Source organism: Loxodonta africana, chromosome 12, assembly GCF_030014295.1.
Source record: "Loxodonta africana isolate mLoxAfr1 chromosome 12, mLoxAfr1.hap2, whole genome shotgun sequence".
In the NCBI taxonomy this organism is placed as follows: domain Eukaryota; kingdom Metazoa; phylum Chordata; class Mammalia; order Proboscidea; family Elephantidae; genus Loxodonta; species Loxodonta africana.
Genome location: NC_087353.1, coordinates 52,485,813 through 52,503,891, shown reverse-complemented (window position 1 = coordinate 52,503,891; position 18,079 = coordinate 52,485,813). Strand labels below are relative to the sequence as shown.

The 18,079-nt window shown below is 36.3% G+C and overlaps 1 protein-coding gene across 4 annotated transcripts in view; it reads left to right on the top strand.

Annotated features, from left to right (window-relative positions):
- WDR72 (WD repeat domain 72) overlaps positions 1-18,079 on the top strand; it is a 617,996-nt gene that overhangs the window by 137,114 nt on the left and 462,803 nt on the right. For all 4 annotated transcript variants that reach the window (XM_023539510.2, XM_064295252.1, XM_064295254.1 and 1 more), the window contains 8 exons: positions 827-1,001; positions 1,661-1,737; positions 3,295-3,414; positions 8,967-9,112; positions 9,500-9,596; positions 12,062-12,203; positions 13,926-14,171; positions 16,409-16,629. In XM_023539510.2, coding sequence (XP_023395278.2) covers positions 827-1,001; positions 1,661-1,737; positions 3,295-3,414; positions 8,967-9,112; positions 9,500-9,596; positions 12,062-12,203; positions 13,926-14,171; positions 16,409-16,629 — 1,224 coding nt within the window. The remainder of the gene's footprint in view (positions 1-826; positions 1,002-1,660; positions 1,738-3,294; positions 3,415-8,966; positions 9,113-9,499; positions 9,597-12,061; positions 12,204-13,925; positions 14,172-16,408; positions 16,630-18,079) is intronic.

Sequence of the window (18,079 nt, the reverse complement as noted above, 5' to 3'; positions counted from 1 at the left end):
AAACCTACCCAACAACAACAAAAACAAGAACAAAACAAAGCAAAAAAACAGGGAAAGATTTAGTCTTAAATCTTTTAACGCTATTTTATAAAGCAAATTTTTTTTTTTCATTTTTCAATTTTAATCTGCTTTTGGATGATAGGTTCTTAATTTCTGAATTTCTTATTTACGGAAAGAGAACAAAAGGCCTAACCATAACCTTTGTAATCATGTCCCAATATTTAAAACAGATTTTGGCTTTTGGTAGATGGATTCCAAAGCACTGACAGTTTTTTGTTTTTATTTTAATCTTTGCTTTTAGAGCTGATCACTTGCATTGCTACATTCACAAACTCCATTTTGTTTTTCTGGGAATAAGCTCTTCACAGTGAGAGAGCTCATTAAATGTAGACTGTTTTACTTGATTTTCAATAAAAGCCATTCTCAAAACTTATTTGGCAGGATTAATTCCTTAAGTGCTTGCCAAACACTTTTATTTATTTGCCAAATGTAGCAGTGTTGCTGGGTTAAGGAATCTGAGTCTTGTTGTTGTTTCTTAGTTCTGTATAGCACACCAGAAACGACATAATACTTGTGAGCTTTTCATAATTTGGCATAAGATTTCTTCTTTCCACAAGGTCTCCAGCTCTTCAGAAAAATGATGAAGTAAAGTGAGAATAAATACAAAATCAACACGTTTTGAGTAGAAGAATTGAACTAAAGAAAGTTTTAGTTGCTGTTCTATCCAGTATCTTAAATGAATGAATGATAAAACTAAAATCCAGAGAAGTCTTCAGTACAGCCAAAATTAAGTCAATGTTTTTGCTTTTGATTTCTATTTGCATAGTATTACCATTGCTCATTCCGGATGACAGGAGAAGGCTGGCTTCTGTGTTGTGGAGAATACCAGGATGTCCTCATAATTGATGCTAAATCTTTGGCTCTTGTTCATACTTTCACATCATCTCAGTCTCCTGATTGGATCAACTGCATGTGCATTGTTCACTCCGTGAGAATTCAAGGTAATAATTAGGTATTGTAGAACACTAAGAAATTGTATATAAAAATAACCACTTTTGAAGCATTTGTTGTCATTGGTCAAAAGTTAAAGATGCTTCTTTATGTTTACCTAGTAGTGAGAATAGCTGTCTAACCCAGATCAACTGAGAACACAAATACCAGTGGTCCAAGTCATTGGAAAGTCAACAAGAGGGGAAGGTCAAGTGGAAAGGAGAGCACTATCCAGTACTGCCTGGTACATTTTAAGAGTGATGAGGAACAGTTTGTTGTAGAATAGCAGGACTCTTAGAAGTTTCATCCTGCTGTATCTTCTGGATGTAAACATGAAGATAATTTAGTTTTTGTAATAAGCAAATATAGAAAAAGAGAAGGCTGGATCCTTAATTATTTCTGAAATAGGAAGGTGTAATATTTCCAGTATGATGCCTTCCAATATGGTTCTGCTTTTAGTCATGCTCTCCTTTTACATGGAAATCAATTTGAAATTTTAAAGCAAATTTGGAGCATTATCTAAAATGTTTAGTTTTTTTTCAATAAAACAAGACTGAATAATTTCCCACCTACACTGTCCTGCATAGTCCTTAAATGACTATGAAATGATCTTTACAGGAACCAATTATAGCTGCAATCTGCTCATATGTGACCTTTGTTCTATTTACAGAAGATTCTCTCTTGGTAGTATCTGTAGCTGGTGAGCTCAAAGTCTGGGATCTCTCTTCATCTTTTAACAACATTCAGGTTAGCTTGTGAAACTCTACTCTTTTTGAAATTTTTTTTTATCTTTTTAAGTGAAATTTTAAAATTATGAAGGTATTATATGTTCATTGTTAAATGTTCAAATAATATAGAAGTGAATAAATTTTACCTCCATATATATATTCCCCTATCCCTCTTCCCAGAGGAGGGCGTTGGTAACAATGGGATGATATTCTTCCAACCATTTCTCTGTTCATATACAAATGATTTTATCTACACACACACAAATTGATTACATTTTTAATTTTAAAAAACTATCCTAGAAGAATATCTCTCTGTCCCTCACAGCAGAAGACCCTTTTCCTTTGGGGTGTGTAGGGGCAGTGGCAGGAAGATGGCTATGAGGAGGTCAAGGACTGAGGCTGGCACAAATGGTTAAGCACTTGACTACTTGCTGAAAGGTTGGTGGTTTGAACCCACCCAGAGGTGCCTCAGAGTACATGCCTGGTGATCTGCTTCCAAAAAGTTACAGCCTTGAAAACTCTCCTCTGCACATACGGGGTTGCCATGAGTTGGGATCAACCTGACTGCAAGTAACAACGGCAACAGCTGGAGGTCACCGATTGGAAGTGTGGCATATTTGCTTGCTCCCTCACAACAGGCTGCAAGTTGAGATGAAGGAAAACAAACAGCCATAGTATTTGTACTAGTGGCAAAATTATTTAGGCTGTCCGAGGGAGCTCAGGAAACCCTGGTGGCATAGTGGTTAAGTGCTACAGCTGCTAACCAAAGGGTCGGCAGTTCGAATCTGCCAGGCACTCCTTGGAAACTCTATGGGGCAGTTCTGCTGTGTCCTGTAGGGTCGCTATGAATGGGAATCGACTCAACGGCACTGGGTTTGGTTGGTTTTGGTTTGAGGGAGCTCTGGCTCTCCTTAGGAATTCCTTGGTTAAGGAAGCCAAGGAACTGTGTTGGGATACTAAGCCCAATAAAGGCCCACCCAGCATTATCAAAAACTTATCAGGAATATTCTGTATTTTCTCTGTGGGCTACTCTTCTGTCTTTCCAAAGCACTTTGTTCGTTTTTCTGTTTCAGCAATTAAGATATTACCTGTTACTGTTGAATGGATTCCAACTCATAGTGACCCTATAGGACAGAGTACAACTGCCTCATAGGATTTCCAAGGAGCAGCTGCCAACCTTTTGGTTAGCAGCTGAGCTCTTAACCACTGCACCACCAGGGAATCAATTAAGATATTAGAAGGTTTTTTTTTTTTAATTTTATTTTACATTTTTATCTTTCTTCTGTGTCTCAAAATCAGTAACTTGTTCTTACCTTTACATTCTCAGCATCTAGCATAATCTTCCCACACAATGTTTGTTGAATGGTTGTCTATAATGATGCCTTGAATCCAAGTAGGTCTCCTGCTCTCAGCTTCTTTTGCAAAAGAACTTCTTAGTTCAGAAAACTTAAAAGGAAACTAGAGTACTTTTCATTTTAATAATGGTTGGATCTACTTGAGTGGCAACGGAGCACATCTTCTCATGATGATAGAGATATTAGTAGTAACTAGTAAAATGTTTTCATTTCTTTTGAAGGAAAGGCAAGATGTCTATGAAAAAGAATACAAATCTCTGGACTCCCTGAACTGCCAGACAATACGATTTTGCCCATATACAGAGAGACTTCTACTGGTGGTATTTTCTGAATGTTGGAAGGTATAATGGAATAACATAATAAATACCAGTGGTATATAAATGTAATTTGTTTTCTTTTGTGGTGCAAAAATTGTAAGAATATGATTTAAATATGATCAAACTCTTTATACTGTTTTTATCAAAACATGAATGACTTCTGACTTTTATGACTGGCTTTTACCAGTTTTCCACTCCCTGCATTCAGCTGTTCTGATTCCTAGGATGGAAACCCTGGTGGCATAGTGGTTAAGTGCTACAGCTGCTAACCAAAGGGTCGGCAGTTCGAATCCGCCAGGCACTCCTTGGAAACTCTAGGGGGCAGTTCTACTCTGTCCTATAGGGTCGCTATGAGTTGGAATCGACTCAGCAGCACTGGGTTTGGTTTTGGCTCTGATTCCTAGTATATTTAGTAGTATATCCTAACTTGACTAATATGAAACCATAATAATAATAATGAGCATTTATCCCTAAATTGTATTCAAGAGTTGCTACCTTCATTTCAAAATGAAGGTGCCATTAAGTCGATTCCAGCTCATGGCAGCCCAATGTGCAACTGCGTGGTCTGTGCCATTCTCACAATTGCTGCTGTGTTTGAGCCCATTGTTGCAGCCACTGCGTCAGTTCATCTCTTTAAGGGTCTTCCTCTTTTTTTCTGATCCTCTACCAAGCATGATGTCCTTCTCCAGGGACTGGTCCCTCCTGATAACATGCCCAGAGTATGGGAGATAAAGTATCGACATCCTTGCTTCTAATGAGCATTCTGGATGTACTTCCTCCAAGACAAATTTGTTCATTGTTTAGGCAGCCCATGGCATATTCAATATTCTTCACCAACATGATAATTCAAAGACATTGACTCTTCCTTCAGTTTTCCTTATCCATTGTCCAGCTTTCACATGCATATGAGGCAATTGAAAACACCATGGCTTGGGTCAGGAGTACCTTAGTCCTCAAAGTGACATCTTTGCTTTTTAACAGTTAAAAAAGATCTTTTGCAGCAGATTTGCCCAATGCAAACTATCACTTGATTTCTTGACTGCTGCTTCCATGGGTGTTGATTGTAAATCCAAGTAAAATGAAATCCTTGACAGCTTCTATCTTTTCTCTGTTTATCACGATGTTGCCTATTGATCCAGTTATGAGGATTTTTGTTTTCTTTATGTTGAGGTGTAATCCATACTGAAGGCTGTGGTCTTTGATCTTCATCAATAAGTGCTTCAAGTTCTCTTTGCTTTTAACAAGTAAATTTGTGTCATCTGCGTATCACAGGTTGTTAATGAGTCTTCCTCGGGTCCTGATACCTCATTCTTCATATAGTCCACCTTTTCGAATTATGTGCTGAGCATGTAGATTGAATAAGTATAGTGAAATGATACAACCCTGACACACACCTTTCCTGACTTTAAACCACATAGTATTTCCAGTTCAGACAACTGCCTCTTGGTGTAAGTACAGGTTCTTCATGAACACACTGAAGTGTTCTGGAATTCCCATTCTTTGAAATGTTATCTATATTATGTTATGCGCAAGTCGAATGCCTTTACATAGTCAATAAAACACAGGTAAACGCCTTTCTGGTATTCTCTGCTTTCAGCCATGATCCATCTGACATCAACGGTGATATCCCTCGTTCTACGTTCTCTTCTGAATCCAGCTTGAATTTCTGGCAGTTCCCTGTCAATGTACTGCTGTAATTGCTTTTGAATGATCTACAGTACAATTTTACTTGTGTGTAATACTAATGATATTATAATACTAACGATATTACTGATACTGCTTGAAAATGGCCACATTCTGTTGGATCTCCTTTGTTTGGGATGGGTACAGATTTGGATCTCTTCCAGTTGGTTGGCCAGGTAGCTGTCTTCCAAATTTCTCGGCATAGAGGAGTGAAAGCTTCCAATGCTGCATCCGTTTGTTAAAATATCTCAACAGATGTTCCATAAGTTCCTGGAGGCTTGTTTTTTGCCAATGCCTTCAGTGTAGCTTGGACCTCTTCTTTTAGTACCATCAGTTCCTGATCATATGCTACCTCCTAAAATGGTTGAACGTCGACCAATTCTTTTTGGTACAGTGACTCTGTGTATTCCTTGCATCTTCTTTTGATACTTCCTGCATTGTTAATATTTTGCCCATGGAATCCTTCAATATTGCAACTTGAGGCTTGAATTTTTTCTTCAGTCCTTTCAGTTTGAGAAATGCTGAGCATGTTCTTCCCTTCTGGTTTTCTGTCTCTAGATCTTTGCACATTTCATTATAATACTTCATCGTCTCAGGCTGCCCTTTGAAATCTTCAGCTGTTTTGCTTCATCATTTCTTCCTTTCGCTTTAGCTATTTGATGTTCAAAAGCAAGTTTCAGAGTCTTCTCTGATATCCATCTTGGTCTTTTCTTTCTTTCCTGTCTTTTTAATGACCTTTTGCTTTCTTCATGTATAATGTCCTTGATGTCATTTCACAACTGATCTGGTCTTCATTCATTAGTGTTCAGTCCATCAAATCTATTCTTGAGGTGGTCTCTAAATCCAGGTGGGATATACTCGAGGTTGTACTTTGGCTCTCGTGGACTTGTTCGAATTTTCTTCTACCTCAACTTGAACTTCCACAGGAGCAAATGGTGGTCTGTTCCCTAGTCGGCCCCTGGCCTTGTTCCGACTGATGATATTGAGCTTTTCCATTGTCTCTTTCCAGTTGATTTGATTCCTGTATATTCCATCTGGTGAGGTCCAAGTATACAGTCACCATTTATGTTGTTGAAAAAGGTATTTACGATGAAGAAGTTGTTGGTTTTGCAAAACTCAATCATGTGATCTCCAGCATCCTTTCTATTCCCAAGGCCATGATTTCCAACTACCAATTCTTCTTCCCCCGACGTGTCTGTCAGTTTGTTGTACTGTGGGGGTTTCCATGTTGCTGTGATGCTGGAAGCTATGCCACTGCTATTCAAATACCAGCAGGGTCACTCAAGGTGGACAGGTTTCAGCTGAGCTTCCAGACTAAAACAGACTTGGAAGAAGGACCTGGTGGTCTACTTATGAAAATAATTAGCCAGTGAAAAATCTTATGAATAGCAGCAGAACACTGTCTGATATAGTGTCAGAAGATGAGCCCCTGATGTTGAAAGGCACTCAAAACATGACCGAGGAAGAGCTGCCTCCTCAAAGTAGAGTTGACGTTAATGATGTGGACAATCAAATGGTCTACTGTGCTGGGAATGATAGCTTGAAGAGGAATGGCATTGCATCTGTCATCAAAAAGAACATTTCCAGATCTATCCTGAAGTACAGCACTGTCAGTGAGAGGATAATATGTATGCCCTTATAAGGAAGACCAGTTAATAAGATTATTATTCAAATTTACGCAGCAAGCACTAAGGCCAAAGATGAAGAAATTGAAGATTTTTGCCAACTTCTGCAGTCTGAAATTGATCAAGCATGCAATCAGGATGCTTTGATAATTACCTGTGATTGAAATTTGAAAGTTGGAAGCAAAGAAATAGGATCAGTAGTTGGAAAATATGGCCTTGGTGATCGAAATGATGCCAAAGGTCACATGATAGAATTCTACAAGACCAGTGACTTCTTCATTGTAAATACCTTTTTTCAACAACATAGATAGCGTCTATACACATGGACCTAATCAGATGGAACACACAGGAATAAAATTGACTACATCTGTGGAAAGAGACTACAGAAAAGCTCAATATTTTGAGTCAACAAATGGATGCAGCTGGCAGTGCTCACTTTTCTATGCTAGGAAATCTGGAAGACAGCTACTTGGCCAACTGACTGAAAGATGTCAATATTTATGCATATTCCTAAGAAAGGTGATCCAACTGAATGCAGAAATTATGGAACAGTATCATTAATATCACACGCAAGTAAAATTTTTCTGAAGGCCATTCAAAAGCAGCTACAGCAGCAGTACATCGACAGGGAACTGCCAGAAATTCAAGTTGGATTCAGAAGGGGACATAGGACCAGGGAGATCATTGCTGATGTCAGATGGATCATGGCTGAAAGCAGAGAATACCAGAAAGGTGTTTACTTGGGTTTTATTAACTATACAAAGGCATTTGATTGTGTGTATCATAACAAATTATGGATAACATTGCAAAGAATGGGAATTCTAGAATACTTAAATGTGCTCATGAGGAACCTGCACATAGAGTAAGAGGTAGTTGTTCAAACAGAACAAGGGGATACTGCATGGTTTAAAGTCAGGAAAAGTGTACATCAGATGTATCCTTTCACCATACTTATTCAGTCTATACGCTGAGCAAATAATCTGAGAATCAGGGCTATGTGAAGAAGAACATGGCTTCTGCATTAGAGAACAACTCATGAATAACCTTGCTGAAAGTGAAGAGAACTTGAAGCATTTACTGATGAATTTCAAAGACCACAGCCTTCAGTATGGATTATACCTCAACATAAAGAAAACAAAAATCCTCATAACTGGACCAATAGGCAACATCATCATAAATGGAGAAAAGTTTGAAGTTGTTAAGAATTTCATTTTACTTGGGTCCACAATCAACACTCTTGGAAGCAGCAGTCAAGAAATCATACAACGCATTGCATTGGGCAAATCTGCTGCAAAAGATCTCTTTAAAGTGTTAAAAAGTAGCGAAGTCACCTTGAAGAATAAGGTATGCCTGACCCAAGCCATGGTGTTTTCAGTTGCCTCATATGCATGGAAAGCTGCAGGATGAATAAGGAAGACTGAAGATGAATTGATACCTTTGAATTGTGATGTTGGCAAAGAATATACCATGGACTGCCAAAAGAATGAACAAATCTGTCTCGGAGCAAGTACAACCAGAATGCTCCTTAGAAGCAAGGAATGGTGAGACTATGTCTCACATACTTTGGACGTGTTATCAGGATGGATCAATCCCTGGAGAAGGACATCATGCTTGGTAAAGTACAGGGTCAGCAGAAAAGAAGACCTTCAGTGAGATGGATTGACACAGTATCTACAACAAGGGGCTCAAGCATAACAACTGTGTGGATGGCGCAGGACCAGGCAGTTTTTCGTTCTGTTGTACACAGGGTTACTATGAGTTGGAACGGACTCAATGGCACCTAACAACAAGTTACCATCATTTAGTAGCATCCTTTTTTCTTCATTGTTTCATATAACTGGGTCAGGTACAAAACTATATTGTCTTACTTGTATGGTGATAACATCGGGGTAACAAAGAATTTCTGTTATATAAATGTTTTGTGTAATAAATTTTCAAGTGTTAAACTTGGACTGCCTATATGGAAAAGAATAAAACTGTATGGAAATTTGGGGATTTTTAGACCTCTACTTAATGGGCACATTCTAAAGTGATTTAGCCTTATATAGTTTATCCACTAAAACCTACCATAGGATAAATGTGGAAAAATAAGTACTAGTGAAATATCATCTTGCTATATGAGAACACTGTGCCCTGTTAAACTTAATTTGTTGCCTTTTGAATAATGTTATCTAAATAAATAGGTTTGTAAGTATGATTTTTCTTCTATCTCATTGGAGTATTAGATTGTAAGCTTTTGCTAATGTACATCACTAACTTTTGTTTTAGGTTTATGATTATTGTGATTTTTCTCTCCTGTGGACTGAAGTTAGTAGAAGTGGGCAGTTCTTTGCTGGTGGGGAGGTGCTTGCTGCTTACAGAATTATCATCTGGACAGACGATGGTCACAGTTATATCTATCAGCTGCTGAACAGGTGGGCTCAGATGGGAGCGGCATACAAAACATTCAGGTAGAAAATGAACTTGGGAAGGTTTATTATGGAAAAATCCCTGCATACTGCCCATGATCAAAAACCAGAACAAAACAGCTTTGGCACTAGAAGATTTATTCTGGGCTTGGTAGGCTTCATCCTTTGTATAAAACAGCAGGGGATGAAGGAATGAGACTAACCATGTATAGCTTTTACAGCTGGTTCTGGGTTTTCAAAAAGTCACTTGTAATTATTACCCAAAAATTTCTAACTAGAGTTTAGAAACTTGAATGGTACCATCTGGCTTTTGAAAGTCGGAGAAAAACAAAAAACAAAAATGAATAAAGAACCCCAAAGTTCTAAACTTTGCTTTTTATTTTTGCCATACAGTGGGCTTTCAGAAAGCATATACCCTGCTGATGGAAGAGTACTTAAAGAGACCATTTATCCTCATTTACTCTGCTCTACTTCTGTGCAAGAAAATAAGGTAATGTAGGAATAGAGTGACTGCCTCAAAGCTGTTTCACTTGATTTCTTAAATAAATGTTGCTTTGTAAGAGTCAGGCGTGAAAAATTGAAGCATTGCATCAAGTTGTTAATGAGAAAATCAAATCTAATTGTTAATGGCTACTGAAGAGAAAACTGTCTTTAAAAATCTCATTTTTATGTCTGGTGAACTAAACAATGCATTTTATTGAAAACTATAACTGTTGACAAGTACAAAAGAGGAATTAAAAATCCTAATCTCAACACCATACCATGTTTACTGTGAATATTTTTTTAATATATTGTAATTGGAAAGTTTTCAAATACTTAGAAAAGATGCAGTAGTACAATGTTCACATATATACTCTTAGATTTACCAAGTGTTGAGTTTTTTCCACATTTGCTTTCTATCTCTCTAAATATAAATATATGTGTGTGTGAGTATATATATATACATATACACACATGCATATATACACACATAATTTTTTCACTGACCCTTTTGATAGATGGTTTGACAGAACGCTGTTAACATTTGAATGCATCTATTCCTTTTTTCAAGCGTTATGAAATGGGTTTGTGTCCTGCCTTTTTTTTTTTAATTTTTTAACTTAGACATGTATTGAGATAATTTTCACATGTATTTAGCTATTGTTCTAAATAAAATTCCTTGTTAAAACAAATATCATGATTTCTAACAGGGAGTTTGATCACAAAAGCAATATTGTGGTTTACTCAGAAAGAATTTTTGGGTTATTTTTTAGAAAAACCTACCCTTTCTTCCTTTATAGCTCCATTTTGCTCTAGAAGAAAGCACACCAATAAAAAAAATCAACTTAAAAAAATACTAATCTTGCTTTGTTTCACAAAATGCGTAGACATAAATTTATGTGTCATCTACCAGTAATGCTTAGACAACCACAGCTGCCTCTGTATCTTCAATGTGGGAAGTGCCTGTAAGCTACTGAAATATGAATAATCTGAAACTGAAGGAAGTTGATTTACCCATCTTTATAGACCCTTGCCCTTTATCCATGCAGGAAGCAAAAGCCAGACATTATTTTTCTTATTAAAAACATCATTAGTATTCACTATAAGACGACTTATTCTCTCTTGCGGTTAGGAGCAAATAAAGTCACGGTGGTGGGGTGGGAGATGAGTGTGATAGATATATTGAGTTTTAAAAAATGTTCTGTAAACCTGTAGTACTAACATGACCTAGTTTTCAGAGAAAAATCAGAATTCATATGAGTAAGGGTCTATAAGGGTGTTTTCAGATGATCAATAGAACTAGAGAGGAAACTACATAGAATAAAATTTCAGTGTTCCCACAGTTGTAATTTGTGATGCTGGGAACATATCTGCTGATGGAGTTCTAGTAGCAGGAATGAGGGCTCCCCCTTTCTTTGCCAGCTTTATGGGGACTGCCATAGCTTTGCATCACAGCTAGTGATTGCTGAGGCCTGTGCCAGGGATCCTGGCTGTTGAGATGAGAAACTGGGTTTACCAGAGTCTTAGGTAAGAAATAAGACTAAGTGCTGAGGTGGGAGTAGCTGGGGTAGAAACAGCCTGAGCCGTGGTGATAAGATGTTTGAGTACATCAACTGAGAGTAATGGCAATGACAATGAGCATAGCTAACTTCTACCGAGGCCTTTTTTATTACCAAACATACAGACTACCTCATCTACTTCAGTTTCCACCATGACCTTGTTTTGAAACTGATGTTCAGAGAGGTTAATACCAAAGGATTTGAATCCAAGCAGTTTGGCCCCAGAGTTTGGTAATGCATCTTTAAAACTGAAATGGACCTTAAAGAAATCAGGCCCTCTTTGTGAGCAGTAGAGTCAGAAGACAGGTGTTCTTAAGTCAGAATTACTGGATTTGGGGCTCTTAAATCAGAATTAAGACAGCGGTTCTTAAGCCAGGGGCTCTTAAGCCAGGGGCTCTTAAGTCAGAATTAATGGACTCTATATAAAAAAAAAAAAATTTTTTTTTAGTTTTATATAAAAAAAAAAAAAAAAATTTTTTTTTTAGTTTTATATAAAAAAAAAAAATTTTTTTTTTTATATATCTGTATCTATCACCTTAGACAAATCAACCTTTCCTCTCTTGGTTTACTCATGTATAAAATGAAGACAATGATAATACCAACTTCACAGGATTATTGAACTAAAAATGTGAAGTGCCTAGCAGTATGTATACTACATGCATAGTTAGATGTTCTTCATAATGGTTTGAAGTCTAGCTAATGACTTTGCTACTTGCTATATAAAGAGGTTTTTGGTCCTAAATCAGTGATTATTTCATTTAATTTAGTTGAAATTTTTGAAACAGTGGCAAATAAATTGAAAAGATTCAATTGTTTAGCTATGAAATCTTGTTTTTCCATTTAAAAATTGTGGGTATCTCTATTTTATAGTTAGATATTTTTCCTACATAAAAGTTAACTCTTTGTTTCTGACCAGAGCCTTCCCTTTGTTATGGGCTACGTAAATGAAAGGAAAGAGCCTTTTTATAAGGTGCTTTTCTCTGGAGAAGTCTCAGGAAGAATTACTTTGTGGCGCATCCCTGATGTTCCCATTTCGAAGTCTGATGGTTCTCCTAGAGGTGAGACAGTTTCTGTTTCTAATCACATGTCTACTGAGAATTAATTTACAATGAATTTAGTGTTTTTCTAAATTACATAATATAGCTACAAACAAAAATTTTCTCGGGTACCACTACAAATTTAATTATTTTTAGTATGTTCCCTAAAATATGCAAATATAAAAATAAGTATAAACATGATTCTGATAGATTTTATGTAATAGTAAGTACAATCAATATAGTTCAAACTGACATCAGTTTAACATAACGAGTGATGTTTCATTGAAAGAAATGAATGCTGGCAATATAAATATGGGATAGGCTGATACATCATATTCATATTTTTGAATTGTCATGTTTATATATGCCCTGTACCCTTTTCCAAAGGCCCTGGTGATCCAAACAGTTAAGCCCTTGGCTGCTAACTCAAAGGTTAGCGGTTGGAGCCCATAGGAGAAACACCTGGTGATTTGCTCCTGGAAAGATTACAGCCAAGAAAACCCTGTGGGTTAGTGCTACTCTGTCACATGGGTTTGCTGTGAGTCGATAATGGCTCGATGGCACCTAACAACAACAGCAACCCCTTTTCAACCCTTTCCTCTATTGGAATTATTACAGCTTCTTGTAACTGCAAATGCAAATATAAATGTGGCACTAAAACAGTTGGCAATTGTCCATATGATTTAGCATTTATTTATTTTAATTTTTCTTAAATGACAAAACTGAAATCATTAAAGTAGTCATTATTGTGAAGAATGTGTACTTCAAATTCAGGAACCTTGTGATGGTTCTTTTCCCCTTATTCCAAAATCAGTAATACATCTCTGTTGTCTAGGGGTACAGCAGAAACAGGATCCCCATTTTCCTCAGTACTTGAATTTCTAAGCACAAATTTGTGCTGTTTAACAAGTTTACTGGTATAACTTTTAGTGTTCTTGTCCCACATCTTTTCTAAATTGTTCATAATAGACCTTCTTACAACTTCAGTTTTAAGTTAAAAAATTATACCATGCTCACTATTGAGGCTGCTTGATGATGACTCTAGGGATTCTCGTGTTTGTTCTGCCTCCCAGCAGCAGAAGTAAGCTTCTAGCCAACCTTGTTTGTAGCTAGAACCATAGAAGTTTCTGACAACTTTTGGTGCTAGTCTAGGCTTTGGAGTTGAGGTTGTCAGTCATTGTGGCATACCTCCTGAAGGTCAGTGAATCCTTTTCATACAGAGGCAGGTTGGCTTTAACTTGTCTTCTTCATTCCTGGATACCAAGCCTCTTTCACTTTTTGAGCCTACCTGAGGCCCAGTTCACATGTTTGAGTGATCAGCTATGTAAGATGATATTCAGTACTCTTGGAGGCTTGGTATGATTTTGAGATATTCAAATTCTTAACCCTTGAACAGTAAATTTCTTCTACTTCCCTCACCCAACTAAGAGATACTCAGTTTTCCCTGTTAACATGCTAAAGCAAATAGAATACTCATTATATTGATCTATCATTTCACATCACTGCAAACATTTCTCAGTTGACCTCAGTCTAAGATGAATGAATTAATGCGTACCTATTCTTCTGGGCCTCTGAAGGACAGAGGACCAATGCAGTCGAATTTTGAGTGAACACAGTGGGTGGCAAGAGAACTCTTCTGCTTATAGCACACTCTTAGGATGGCAAAAGAGTCTCTAAGGAATGGCACCTTGATAATTTCCGTATCTATGTTGAATTGATTAAATTTTCTTTTTTTTGTTTTAGTGATACCAATAAGTACCACCTGGACCCTTCAAGATAATTTTGATAAGCATCATACCATGTCACAGAGTATTATCGATCATCTTTCTGGGTTTAAAGATGGGGCTGGAACTGCAATAGTCACTTCATCAGAGTATATTCCAAGTCTTAATCAACTAATATGTGGCTGTGAAGATGGGAGAATTTTCATTACACAAGCTTTGGATGCCGCCAAAGCAAGACTCCTAGAGAGTGGTTCTTTATTAAAAGGTCATTGAATTTTATTTGACTCTATTTATTTATTTGATTTATCTAAGCTTCAACTTCAACAAGCTGTACTAAAGAAGATCGCAGAGGCTTAAACATTCACTGATAAATTTGTATACATTTTAATTTTAAAGTAAAACATACATATAAGTTTTTTAAATAAAGTTAAGCAGATTATACAATGAAAAATAAGTTTCTTTTCTTCTTTGATTATCCAGCCCTCTTCACTAAAGGTGACTGCTAATAATAGTTTCTATATACCCTTCTTGACATTTTCTATGCATATACAAGCACATAGCAGTATAGCAGTGTGCATTCTTTTAACTATATTACATAAATAGGAGCATACTCTACACATCTGCCTAAACATCCTTAAAAAATCTTAATATCTTGGAGCACATTATTTATATGCTCTTTTAAAATGTGTGATGATAATCAAAATTTAAATTTCAAAATTTTCTATTAATGGATGTTTAGGTTTTTCTAGTCATTGACTACCATAAAAATACATAATTGACTATCTTTGCACATGTATGTGGTTATATCTTTATTATTAATTCCCAGGAGTAGAATTACTGGATCATTTTTAATTTTGAAAATTTTGAAAATAAGTCTAAAATGTTCTCCAAAGAGCTTACATCCATATACATGCATGCCACCATCAGCCTATGAGAATACCATTTTCTCCATACATTTGCTGACTTTGTGTGCTATTAGACATTTTAATCTTTACCAATCATGAGAAAAAGAGTATCTTCCTGTTTTAATTTGTATTTCTTTGTTAATGACATATGTATGTAGTTGTATACATCTGTGTACATTGCACGAGCTAATGTCTATTAAAGAAAGATCATTGTGCAGTAAATTATGTTCTGTAAGGGGGAAGGAAACAGAGGAGGTGATTGAGATTTTAGGAAGTATAGAAAATATTGTGTGGGTCTTATTAGACTAGAAGATTTTTAAGGGGTCAGTACAAAATCTCAATTGAAAATAACATCCCTACTATTGTTCCCAGCTTACTTTGGCTACTTAACTAAATGTTACTGACTTAATGACTGAAGTAGGGGAATGAATGGCAATGAACCGAGGAGAGGGAGTTTACTTGTATAGAGCTAAATGGCTGCTGTTAAAAGTTATTGAAAAAGCTTCGATCTTAGCATTTTTTAATCTAGCCTGATAGATCTGTATCCAGAAAACAAGTAGAAACCTACATTTGACTTCTCCCATATGAATTAGCATTCCTCATGGTTTGCTAGGGGATACAAAGAGAGGATGTGCCTGATGGAATGGAAGTAACTAAAGTATAATAATGATGCTTTGAGATTCATTTTTATTTTGAACAAAGAGAGTTTTTGGTCAATACCCCTCACCAGTTTTTTTAGGTTAAGCTAATGCAAAGGAAGAAGCAGCGTAGTTAATGAAAGAGTAGTAAACCAACTGTCAGATCTGTGTTCTAGTACAGTTATAGCGTAAAATATCTGTGTGCCTGCCAAGTGCCTGACACAGTGCTAAGGAAATTATGGACATTATCTTATTTATTCCATAAAATGGCTTGTGTGAGTTAAGTACTGTTACTATCCCAAATTTTCAGATTCAGTACCTGTGTTTAAAGCAACTTGCTTAGAGTGACTTACTTAGTAAGTGATAGAACCACAAATATAAAGCTGCATTTCTGTAACACCAAAGCTATGCTCTTAAACATTACACTGTGCTTTTTCACACTTGGGTACAAGTCACTTAACCTCTCTGAACCTTCAGATACTAACTTGTGAAACCAAGGGGTAAAACTAGGTAATCTTTAACAACTTGCAAAGCAAAAACTTTCTGTGAAAGTTTGCTTTTCTTTAATACTAGACTTGGTCATGCTAATTTAAAGGATATCAGTTTTTAGTAATATTCTGAGCTTATATTCACGGCAGCAAAATATATGAATTATTTACTCTTTTACAACAGGGTTTGCTATTTCATGGCACTGGAATTGGTAACTTGCTAATGTCCTCAAATAATTAATAGACTTTGAACAACCAGCTTTAGAACTTCATCAAAAACATGATCTATCTTACGATGAAGCCTTTGGCTTTTGCTATGATCCAAGAGCTGTCATTAATTTTCTCAGTCAAGTGTATAGCTATGATTATATGAAATTTTTTTTATATAGTAAAATTATATAAAAGGAAATCTCAAAGCTATTTCTGAAACAAAGATAATTTTTTTATTATCTGATGTTTCTTGTTTTCCAGATTCCGTCTATCACAGAGTTCTTAAAGGCCATTACCAAAGTGTTACTTCATTACTGTATCCCCATGGTCTCTCATCAAAATTAGACCAAAGTTGGATGTTGTCTGGGGACCAGGACTCATGTGTCATCTTGTGGGATATCTTTGCTGAACAAATTCTGCATAAATTCTGTTTGGAAGCTGGTCCAGTAACAAGTCTTTTTATGTCACCAGAGAATTTCAGAGTAAGTTAAGACAAAAAGTGAAACATAGCACAGCAATCTGAAAGTTATCTAACAGTACAGAAAGTTTAGTAAACAAGAAAAAGTAACCCATATTCCCACACACAAAAAAGTGTTCTATGTATATATAATACAACTGGGTGATTTTTGGATATTCCTTGCTAATCTATATATGCAATCTGTTACAAATAATTTGGTACTGAAGCAGAGATTTTGTCAATTCTTGGTTTTACAAAGGCCACTTAATTATCTCTCTTTAAGTACTTACATTTTTTTCTGGTTCTGTATCTTAATTTTTAATGAAATTATCTTCTTATTATAAAAGTAATAGGTACTCAATATAAAACCAATTCAAACAATACCAAATCTATAAATCAAAAATTAGCTTTTGCCTTCACTATTTCCTCTTCTAATAATATTGATACTTACGTTTTCTTTTCTTAAATTGATTTCTATTTGCTCTTTAATTTATTTAACAAATAACAACCATTACCAAATTTATGTGCATCTACATTTTACTGGGAAAAATGAAATACTTTTAGGTATAGTTTTCCCATGAACTATCAAATTCAGCACCAAGCAGAGCTGATAACCAAACCAAAACCAAACCCACTGCCATCAAGTCAATTCCGACTTATAGTGACCCTATAGGACAGAGTAGAACTGCTCCATAGAGTTTCCAAGGAGCGCCTGGCAGATTCGAACTGCCAACCTCTTGGTTAGCAGCCATAGCGCTTAATCAGTACGCCACCAGGGTTTCCAAGTAGAGCTGATACCTTTGTTAAATTATGAATGACCAACTCTTGAGTTTCCTTTGTAATGAAGGCACATTGTTAACATATGAAAAATGGGCTTATAAGTTAGTTAATTGGCTTGCAAAAATTATTTCTTCATAGTAATATTATAAAAGATCAGCTCCAAAGTCAACTCAGAAAACTTAAAGCCATATTTTCACAGTACAACATAGCAAAAGCACCTTTATGCAACACAAAAGATAAAACAGTGAAACAAGGCTAAGTGACACTTAAAAAAAAATTGAATGACATGGTTTGGGATACTTTGATATGTCCTTTGTTCCTGAGATTCCCTCCTTTTTTTTTTTCTTTATCACTTTTTTTCTTCAAGCTCCTGGAAACTAGTGTAAGTCAGCTCCCCTTCTGACCTGGACTAGGCACTAGTAGGCACTCTTTCTACTCCCCTCCCTGCCTGCCCACCTCCTCCTTACTTATGCTCAGTCATAGATGATTTAACTATAAAGATCGAAACCCATTTAAACTAAGTCGAATAAAAAGGGAAGTTATTGAAAGAGTATATGACATGCAATTCTTTAGATCCAAGACAAAGCAGTACAGCAGGGGCCTAGTAGAACATGAACTATAAGTTTGGAAACCCAGGTTATTCTTTGGTTTCCCCCCACCCCATCCCAAAAGTATCTGCTCCTCTGTGATTGCCC